Here is an 11243-nt window from a genome sequence, read left to right as displayed (position 1 = left end):
CCCCTACTTGGCGACAGGTTGAAAGTGATCAGACTGATCAGTAGAACAGTCACTGTGTTGAACTAGAAAGGAGAATGGAAGAAATATTCCCACCCACGAAAAGGGTGCCCATGTATTCTTGAACAGCTAGGGTGCCTAAAGGCATTGGGGGAGGGTGTTGGGGCAAGGGAGGGCAAAGCTCAGGATTATGTTGATTGTTTTTAATAAAAATATATAAACATTTGTGGTTGGGGGGGGGCAGAAACTATTTTTACTCGCGGGGGTGGGCACTCAGCCGAAAAAGGTTTGAAGACATCAGCCTTAAGGGAATAAAGTGACCTCTCACTTTCAAAAAGCAAAGCAATTAACAGCATTCCTTTGAGTCCCAGGTCAGAAAACTACAGCTACTGCACCAGTCCTCTACTGAAAAATCCAGAAAAGAAAGATGTCTCCAAGCTCCACAAAATCTAACGAGAATGATCTCGTCCTATCATTAGAAACAAACAAAACAACCCAACCATCATCATGAAAAGCATTCCCCCCAGACCAAAAACAATGATCAAAAAAGTTATTTTCAAATTAACAGTGATCAATAGCCCTGGCAAGCATTTAATAAATAAGTTATGAAGTTTACATGCAAACTATCTTCAATTAACTGCTGAGCTCCAATGGTTGGAAAAAACAAACCGTATTGAAGGGGCAATAAAAAGCCTCCGGGAACCTCATCAACCTATATAGAGAATGGGACATAAGTATATCTAGAACATGCAGTAATCTGTGGAGTCCCCGAAACTTACATTTGCATTTCTTAAATCATGTAGCGATTTCCCCAAAATGTCGAACATAAATTAAACGTAGATTGTAGAGCACAAGTCATGGAGGGAATTGGAACACTGTCCCCCGCGCCCAAAGGCTGGCACACCTTCACCCTACTGTGAACTGAAAAGGCAATGGAAAAAAAATAATAATCAACTGGAGTAAACAAGCTCTCTATATGTTCTTTAAAGTAAATGGTGTAAAAGCAACACAACAGCTCTGCCTCACAGCATCCGTAACTTCCAGCAGTGAAAACATATTCAAAAGCATTACAATACAAAATGACGGTCTTTGAATGGCAGACAGTTTGCTTTTTCTGGGGGGCAGCTTTACAGAAACTCTTTAGGGGTGCATTGACCTTGAACCCAAAGAGTACATATCATGTACACTTTTCACATAACACACATCTCAAACTGATGCATATACTGTAAACAATCTTCCCCAGCTTGAACAAGGTGGAAAAGGAGGGGACGAGGGGTTGAAACTCTCCATTAATGCAAATCTCTTTCAGTTGCTGGACACTTAATTGATGTCACTTAGAGTGGCGTTCTGTGTTTACTTGTTTTTGTTGGCTGGTGTTCAATGACTTAAGCGAAAGCAAGGCGGGCAGCGTTAAGAGAAATACAAAAGGTGGGGGCATCTAGCCACTATTGGTTAGAGAAGCCTTTTTTCTCCCTTCTTAACGAGAGCTTGGATGGCCAATATCTGCAACCATTTTCTGTGCACAGAAACAACAGCAAATCTAATTTGGAGCTTTTGTAAAGTAAAGCCCAAAGTGCCCTGTGCCATGAGAAGCAGGAAGGCAAGAATAAAAGAGCGCATTCATCAGAGCATTTCAACCATTCCCGGCCTGAGACTACACCTGGCGCTGTGTTCAGCACAGCCCCGTACCACACTGCTGATCAAAAACTGCCACACACTTCAAAACGTAGCCAGCCTTCATGCCAGTCTGTTACGCTCACCTGGATTCCACAGGGGCGCCGAACGAAACTGGACTGCAACGGTCTCCACCAGTGTGACTCGTAGTGAAGTGACAAGCGACTGCACCTGCCCTCGAGTTTTGTCTGTCTCGCCCGAAGGAGGATTTTCCTAGAATAGGACAATGGTAAGTTAGCTAACCAATAGGAGAAGATCTAACTACTGCTTCTGTTCCCTCCTTATGTTCTCCTTACTGCGTCTCACCCGATTGTTAAGAAGGATGAGCTTTCCATCCTGCGTCTGCATGCAGGTGTGCATTGAAACATGGGTACTCAGTTAGCTTCACTGATCCCGTGGCTGAGTTCCTGACAATAAGGACTCTGAGGTAAGTCTTATGTCTTGCTTTTAATTCTAATTGTCTTTAGTTCACTTTTGCACTATTGTCTTCATAGTGTGTTTTTACTTTTTTGCAGGATTGCCGCAGGCAGGTGTCTCTTTCTCCGAGAGAGCGATGTAAATGCCAAGGTAAGTTTCGGTATTACGAAGAAAGAATAATGTTTTAAAATGCGGTATTGTTCATTCGCTCTTTTCGCCTGTTCTCTTTCTTGTCTGCAGGTGCGGCACATTCAGAAAAGAAGCTCGTGTGAGGGTGATTAGCAAGACGGATTGAATGTCTATAGCGAGAAGTAACTCACTGATTGTTTTCTTTTGTCTTTCACAGATGCGGCTGTTCCGGGCGGAGATTACTCTAGAGTGCCTCGCTGGATCGCCTGGATGAACGGAGCATCGGTGAGTAATTCGCTGCGCTATGCTAATTGTTCTTGAAATGTTTCCTTAAATAGCGTGGTCGCTGGTGTTCCTTCCCTTGCAGGTACAAACTCCCAAATGCTTGCGGGGATGAATCCAGGTAAGGGTCTTGCTATAACCTGTTCTCTGTTCTTCCTTTGCAGATGCAGATCGAGTAGACAGATCGGGCGTGGCTGAACACTGGACCGGAGCTTCAGGCACGGTGAGCGTTACGCTGCAGGAGTGCAGAAGAATGCGAAGCGTGTTCTGTTCTCCAGGAGTGGTTTAAATAGCCTCCCAAAAGTAGTTCCCAGGTAAAGTAGTCCCAGTACCACACCCAATGAAATAGTCCCTTGAATAAAGTAGTCCCTTCAAGCAGCCTCATGGTGGGCTATACCTGGCTTTACCACTTGGTAATTTGACTTGCCTGAAAAAGGCCATATGAGCCTGGCGCCAATGGCGCCAGGACTGAGTCCAGGAAGCCCTTAGGCAATCTTTTGGGGTCTTATAGGTCCCCATAGGTGCCAGGATTTTGGGTTGACTGGTCTGCTTCAGATGTCTGGGGGCAGGCATCGTGACACAGGCAAACAAACCTATGCCCCCTTGGCACCCTGCTTCAGAATTAAGCAATATTGAAGTCACAAACGCTTCCCACGTGCCCCACATCAACCATCCTCACACAAGGGACCTTCATGCCAGCGAGTGTCTGTGCACCGGCATGCAGCTGTCTGGGCAACTTATTGAAAATTACAAGCACACCACCACTGTGCCCTTTAAATGAAATAGACACATTCTCACAGGGACTACGCAACACTGCAATGTTCTTAAGCAGAAGACCGAGTCAAATCTGGAGTATCACTGGGCCTTTGTGACTCTTTCCTTCACAGTAAAGCACTCAAATGATTTGCTCGTACCTACTGAAGGTGCGGTCATGTGTACAAGTTGTATATGCACCGTACACATAGCAACGTCATACACAAGGGCACCGCAAGCACATGCATAATTGCCCACTTTAAAAAAGTAAAAAAGCAAACTGGGATTTTGCAAAGGTTTTACTACATTAAGCTTCCGCCGTTCAAGCCTGCACGTGCACTGTCCCCTAGGGACCAGGGAGGGTCTAAGTGCTCTTCCAAGCTAGCAATCAAAAAAACATATAACTGTGCCCACAAGATAGCAATTAGGTTTTTCACCTTTAAAAAAATATATATTCTTGATAACAACAAAATCACGCTCCAGCAGTGGTATTCTAACTTTTTGACCCCGAGCCCCGCACCCTAAGAAAAATGTACATGGCTTGGGGCCCCCTATACACATGGACTCTAAAATGTTTATCGGTTGAAAACGGTTATCTCGTGCTAGTGTAGAATGGAGGTATGGGTGCCAAACACTAAGTTTTTCCAAAATCATTGCTTGCAATAACTCAAATTAAGAGGACACATATCCTCTTTTGTGGCCATGCCCCCATCACGTCGCACTTACTGAGCATGTGCAGGGGGGCCAGTGGCTCGCCATGCACAGGTATGAAAGGCAAAGAAAGTATAGTTTCTCTTTTCTCACTGTCACTTTTCAGGATGCCCTGAAATTCACTCGATGTGTGCGGCACAGCCATAAATCACTTCTCTTTGGGGCGGGAGATAAGGGACCCGGGGATGGGGCTAATACTTACCATAAAGATGGCTGTTGGTGCAACCAAAATCAAAACAGAAAAAACAAACCCACCCGCACATAAATTTACCCAGCGCTCCAAAACAATTCCAGAATGTATGAGCGCCTTATAAATACACAATACAAAATAAATACCTGCCCATGCACCGCACGGAGACCTTCCTCCATAATTATCTTCCTTAACAAGTACACTTCCTATCATAGGAATCCTGTGTGAAAACGTCTTCAAGTTGGGGTGGCTCCCAGAGTCCAGGAGCCGGCGATTTCCATCTAAATAGATGATGCTCGCCAAACTTCCCACAAATGCAGCTACAGACCAAACAAAACTCCACTATCAGGAGACACACACCAAAATACAGCCACCACACCTCACACAATACCCCAAGACAACACCTCATTCCAATACTCCCTCGTAAAGCCAACAATGCACAAAATTTCTCAGCCGTCCCAACTATAATCATAATTTTCTCAGTCTTGCTCTGCGTTTGAAAAGAACAATGACCTCAACCATAAACAACTAAAACTTCTCCTTCGTCATCACCAATAAGTCACCCACCACCATTGGCTGTACAACACCATCCACAGGAACAACCGACGGGGGCAAGAGCCCACCCCCAGCCAGACAAACCTTCGCAACCCGATCCACACCAGCAGCAGGCAACCGTGCAACAGCCTCTGCATAAGACAAATTGTGAGACACTCTCTCGGACTGCACCTGAGCCTCACGGTCATACTCAGGACACACCTTAAACATACCACAGTGATCCCCACCACAGTTCCTACAAACAGGTACCATCTCACTTAAACACACCTTGAAATCATGGCCACCACCACACTTTGCACAACACCGCTCACCTGTACAGACACAGGCCACATGGCCCAACCCCTGCCACCAAAAACAACGCAAAGGAGGGGGCACATTTTGTCACGTGGAACCTCTCATAACAAATCTACAAAAACTGGGCGACTTCCACAGACTGAAACACCAAGAAAGTAGTTGAAACCACTACCCCAACCCCATTCCTAGGACCCAACCTACGCACCCCAACCACACAAACACCCCTAAACTCAGACACCAAAAAGCCTAATTCGGTACTAGCCGGAACACAATAGACCACCCCCTTACCACCAGCCAAACGAACAGGCAGTACAGAACGCACCACCAGAATCCACACCACCTTGCGTAAATGCAACCCAATCTCCTGCTGCTCAAAAGACGCACAGCAAACCAAAAGCTTAACCCCACCCACCTTACGGATAGACTGAGGCGAATGAGCCCATTCCTCCACTGAAATCACAATCTCAAATCGGGTACACTTGCCTGAAATCCCGACCCTCCACAGTACAGCCACAAGAACCACAAAACGTTCTCCTCCTACGAAGCACCAACCCCCTTACTCGGCACACAAGAGCCAACGCTAGACACCATAACTACTACACCACAGCCCGCATCTCCCACCACCTCAGAATCCTCCATCGACCCAACCTCCGCTGCTCCCTTCAAATGCATCTCACGTGCGCCCGTCTGAAGCTGCGACTCGCTCAGATCACCCCCCCCCCCTTCCTTCCATCCCTCAGTTACTACTCGCGCACTTCGGCGCGTCGGCTGACGCCACGACACAGGCTTCCCTCCGTGCCTCTCGTCCTGTCCCTAGAGTCCTCCGTGCACGCTCCTTCCCTCATAATTTCCTCTGTCTCCCCTCCCTCTTTGAGTCCTCCTCCGTTCAGTAGCCCGCATGCGGGTACATGGCACAGCCAGGTAGTGTCTCACCACAGACGAACGGGTGCACAGCACACCTCTCAGACTACAGCCGGTAGGCGCTCATTGGTCCGACCCTATGTGAAAACATCATGACGACTTAACGGCATTTCAGAAATACGTCATAACGTTTTAAAGACATTACAGAAAATATCGGCACACTTTTAAATAAAACCACAATGATATCGAGTATCATAGGGACTTTAACTGCGTGTTTCACTAATAATGAAAGCAACAGAAGGCCTCCCTTTACGAAAACGCTCCTTTTCAGTTTCCAGGCAGCACAGGTGAGTGCATGCGCATTTTATATGCATTTCTTTTAGCATCAATAAACTTAGATCGTTCTAACCCCTTTGTTGTTATATTTGTAAGAGGAGCACTTTTGAAACCTCTGGAAATGCAAGTTTAATTAAGAGGCTGAAGCTGTAATTCGTTGTATTTCACTTATCACATGTTGAAATTAAAAATGGTAATTACGTGACTTTCTAAACCTCTGGTTTTGTAATGACACAGGGCAGCCTGTTGTTGGCATCTTAGACACAGCAGCTGCTTCGAAGATCGTTTTACGGTACAATTCAGCCTTTGGAATGCTCGCAGACACAGTAACTGCTGTGCAGCTACTACACAGGCTGTGGTCTGATGTAAGTGAATGTGCAGAAGTGTACTGTCTCGAGTTCCGGTGCCTACTGTGAAAGAAATGATTCCCCGGGGCTAATGGCTGCCGAAGCGGTACTTTCTCTGGGTCGAATGACCCCCTATGTGGATAATAATTATAGACACAGTACCGGATCTGGGATACCGATTCCAGACTCAGTGCCTGCCCTGGAACTAATGAGGTTTCATACAGTACCTGCTAATCCGTTACATATGACACAATACCTAAATGATTTTTTTATTTTTTTTTAATTTAATTTGGATTTGTAGAGCGCACTACAGGCCACAGGCCTCGGGGCGTGATTATGGCATGCACAGTAGGTACTCTGGGACTAACGATTCCAGTCACAGTATCTGCTCTGGGGCTAATGGTATTTAACACAATACCTGCTCATGAGCAAATCTGGGGTCAATGACTGCAGAAACAGTAAAAAAACCCATGCTCCCTTTCCTTCTCGTGTGTCCTTTCCCATTCCTAATTCCCCTCTGACACGTCGAACCACACACGCGTGCATCATAGGTGTGCACATTCAGGTGCTCTTTTCCCACCAAATGCACAACTGCGGAAGACAGAGGGTGGACAGGGGGTTCTGGGAATTTTCAAGTAAAACCCATTTTCAAAAGAGGTACACTTTTCAAAGCACATGGGAAAACATTTCCCTGTGCATATTTGGAACAGGTGCAGGGGGATATAAAATGTACGGGAAGGTCACTTCTGATCCTTTCATGCAATGAGTGAGTGAATGCTTTGTGTGAATAAGCAAGTGCATGTTGAGTCAAAGAATGTGTGTGTGTGGGTGTGTTTGTGTTGGACCAGGGAGCTAATTTTGGCTGGTGAGGGCAGCAAAGTAACAATGCACTTTTGTACATTATTTTTTTATTTTATTGCCGTTTTCAACAGTAAAAACACATGTAACCAGCAACGCACCCAGTCTCCCCACCCTCAATTCCATAAACTCTGTTGATGGCTCCTGGTCCCAAATTTTTGTGAGCGGCCAGCTCTCTCGCCAGTCGTTGTATGTGTTAGGCAGAAACCTGTGCAGTTCCCTTAGGGACCACTGCAAAAGATTTAGGACTACAGGTGGTTGGCAGTAAACCCAATTGGTAGCAGTCTGTACCACCCAGATTTACCTGGTAGCTGTGGCTGAGCAGTCAGACTTCTCTCAAGATGAGTTAGGCAGTATGCAGAGTATACACAATAGGTACAGAGACACAGTAGTACAAGCAAACACTGACCAGAGCTTTGGTGTAAAAGTATATAATTATTTATTTAAAGACACACTTGTAATTTACACTAGCACAAAAAGAGGTAAGTAAATTCAACACACAATCACTATTACTAGATGTACATCCCTTATTCCTTATTAGACAAGTCTTAGTTAACACCACTTATTTCCAGACAGAGGTGAGCGCTTAACTAAAGATGGCACTCCAATAAGTTAAGAAGAAGAGAGGGAAAAGGCAGAAATTAGGAAAAGCACACAACACAATACTTTAGAAGCACCCAGCAAGGCAGGAAAGTCAAGTCTACTTGTGAGCAAAAAGTTCAGAGGCCAGGCTCCCTCTTTGAGAGAACAGAGCACCAATGCGCCCAAGATCACACAGTTTTAAAAGTCTTGAAAAGTCTTGCAGGGAGTTCAGAAAAGAATTAAGTCAGCTCAGAAAAGTTCAGTTAGCCAGCCTAGGGCCAACCAAAGTGGTAAGTGGAAGCTTTAAGAGTCACCCCACACAGACCATTGCGAGGGAGGCCAGGCGGACACAGTACCTTCAAAGTGGAGAGGATCCTCCAGCGGGGGCAGTTGTTCCTGGCAGCAGGTACAAGTCACGGCATCGTCCAGAGGAAGAGATGGTCTCGACGTGGAGGAAAGCTGAAGGTTGTTGCACTGCCAGCGAAGAAACCAGCCGCGGAGTTCTCCGGTTAAAAGGTAAGACCCTTTTATTTGCGGTGGTGGAAAAACCGTGGTATCCCGGTTGCCGGGGTGCTTGGCACAGGCGTCGTCCAGAGGAAGAGATGGTCTCGACGTGGAGGAAAGCTGAAGGTCATTGCACTGCCAGCGAAGAAACCAGCCGTGGAGTTCTCCGGTTAAAAGGTAAGACCCTTTTATTTGCGGTGGTGTAAAAACCGTGGTATCCCGGTTGCCGGGGTGCTTGGCACAGGCAAGGCTGCCACGAGGTGATCCGGGAAGGCGAAAAGACGGGCAAACTGGTTATCCCCACCAGTAAAAGGAAGAAGACTCTCCGGACTGGAGATCTCCTCTGTCGTCGGAAAAAGTGGTGAGATGGTGCAGCAGGGCTCCACCGGTGGTGTCGTCGTTGCAGGTCGGCTCAGCTTCTCCCTCTTCGGATTCTTTAGGTCCTGTGGCGACTTCTGAAGTTCCAGTTCCCAAAGCCCTGCTTTTATGCAGCAATCCCCCATTCATTCAGCCTAGCTGTCAATCAAACATGCTAAGTGGTGAGCTGGGCGGCTCACCACTTGGGCCAATCACACAAGAGTGCGACTTGAGTTGCCAAGGCAACTCAGTCCAGGGTGCCTAAACCCCCTCCGACACCCTCTGTGGTACCCAGACAGAGTGGCACCACTTTTGGAGGCTTCTGTGGAGAAGCCCGCCAAAAAGTGGAACAAAGGGCCCGACTTGGGTTGGAGTCACAGAAGCGAACACAAATGCCATTTTGGAACCGAGTTTCGGCAAAAAATACCAACGGGTGATTTTATATTAATTTAATAAACCGGCAGTATGTTCGAGGCTATATTAAAAAGTGGTAGCCTCGAACAATGGGAAAATCCCATCGGAAAATATTTGCGGTCAAATATAAAAAGTAGTATCCACTGCCAACAGCCAAAACTCGAACAACAGACCCGGGGCAATCAAATTGCCCCGACCAGTACGTCCACAATATGATGATTTGTACTGGTTTCTGTTCATAATTTGGGACTAGTAAAGCCAATGGTGACTTTACATGCCCTGGGAGACAGTAGTCAGTCCCAGGGTATGGAGTCTATGTTTGGGGGTCGCTACGACACCCCTGGGTTACGGCACGGAGGGTGCTGTGTAACCCACATACCAAAAACACATGAAGCCCTATGGGGTAAAGGACCCCATAGCCCATAAAACACATTCAAAGTCAAAGGAACACCTCAGATCATGTCTAAGAGTGGGAGAAATAGAGTCTCACTCTTAGCAGGAGAAAAAAATAAACCCCACAAAATCCAGCAAAGCTGCTGGGGGACTCACTAGGTTTGGGAAGTTAGCCTCTACAGAGAATTCTCCCTAACACTCGCCGCCCCCCCCCCAGACTAAGGGACAGGAGGATTTTATCCACTCCTGGATGAATCTCATACCTCTAGTCGATGACATACATCCTAGAGAGACCATCAGCATTTTGGTGGTGACACCCTGAACTGTGCTCAATGGTGAAATCAAACCCTTGCAGGCAGATTGACCATCTCAATAGTTTTGGATTTTCCCTTTTCATTTGCATTAACCATCTCAAGGGTTGGTGGTCAGTCTGAATGACAAAAGTAGAACCATACAAGTATGGCCTAAACTTCTTCAGTGCCCACACAATAGCAAAACATTCTCTTTCTATTGTTGCCCACCTTATCTCAGGATCCTTCAGCTTTCTGCTGATGAAGCAAATGGGGTGCTCCCTACCTTTCTCATCCAGTTGGCTAAGGACTGCACCTATACCTACATTAGAAGCATCTGTCTGCACAATGAAAGTTTGGTGGTAGTCAGGCGCTCTCAATACTGGTGCTTGGCAAAGAGCTTTCTTCAGGTTTTCAAAGGCCTGATTGCATTCCTCGTTCCATTTGACCTTCTTAGGGAACTTTGAAGAGGAGATTACATTCAGTGGAGAAGCTATGGTCCCATAGTTCTCTATGAAATTCCTGTAATACCTAGTGAGGCCTAGGAAGGCTCTCACCTGGGTTTGAGTAGTAGGTGTTGTCCAATTTTGCACAGCTTCAATCTTACTGAGCAAAGGCCTTATCTCTCCACCTCCTACCTCATGCCCAAGGTAGACTACCTTACTCTGTCCAATCTGGCATTTACTTGCCTTTATGGTCAGATTGGCTTGTCCAAGAGCCTGCAAAACATGTCCTAAGTGGTTCACATGTTCTTCCCAGGTTTGGCTGAATACTGCAATGTCATCCAAGTATGCCATGCAGAAGTCCTCCATCCCATTCAGAACTTGGTTCACCATCCTTTGGAATGTAGCAGGTGCATTTATCAGTCCAAAAGGCATAACCGTAAATTGGTATAGGCCAACTGGGGTAGAAAATGCAGTTTTCTCCGTGGCATGGTCTGTCAGGGCTATTTGCCAATAGCCTGACGTAAGGTCATATGTGCTGAGGAACATGGCTGAACCAAGTCTATCCACCAACTCATCTGTCCTTGGCAAAGGGTGGGCATCAGTCTTGGTGACTGCTTTAAGAGCTCTATAGTCATACAGAATCTCAACTCTTTGGATCCTGCCTTTGGTACTAACACAACTGGGCTAGACCATGGACTAGTCGAGGGCTCTATTACCCCGAGATCAAGCATCTTCTTGACCTCCCCTTTGATGTGGGTCCTTACATTCTCTGACATTCTATATCCTCTGCTTTTGACTAGCAGACAGTCAACAGTGAGTATATCATGCTGTCCCAAGGGGTCAAGCCTGGTGA

At 46.4% G+C, this 11243-nt stretch overlaps 1 protein-coding gene across 1 annotated transcript in view; it reads left to right on the top strand.

Annotated features, from left to right (window-relative positions):
* The first annotated feature begins 6109 nt into the window (after positions 1-6109).
* ZBTB6 (zinc finger and BTB domain containing 6) overlaps positions 6110-11243 on the top strand; it is a 142858-nt gene continuing 137724 nt past the window's right edge. The window contains exon 1 of the mRNA XM_069609647.1: positions 6110-6210. Within this exon, the coding sequence (XP_069465748.1) occupies positions 6149-6210 (62 nt within the window). The 5' untranslated portion in view covers positions 6110-6148. The remainder of the gene's footprint in view (positions 6211-11243) is intronic.

The sequence above is a fragment of the Ambystoma mexicanum genome, chromosome 8 (genome assembly GCF_040938575.1).
Source record: "Ambystoma mexicanum isolate Mex_15411 chromosome 8, UKY_AmexF1_1, whole genome shotgun sequence".
NCBI lineage: Eukaryota > Metazoa > Chordata > Amphibia > Caudata > Ambystomatidae > Ambystoma > Ambystoma mexicanum.
The sequence above is the reverse complement of the archived record's forward strand: the minus strand, read 5'-3'. Positions and strand labels throughout refer to the sequence as shown.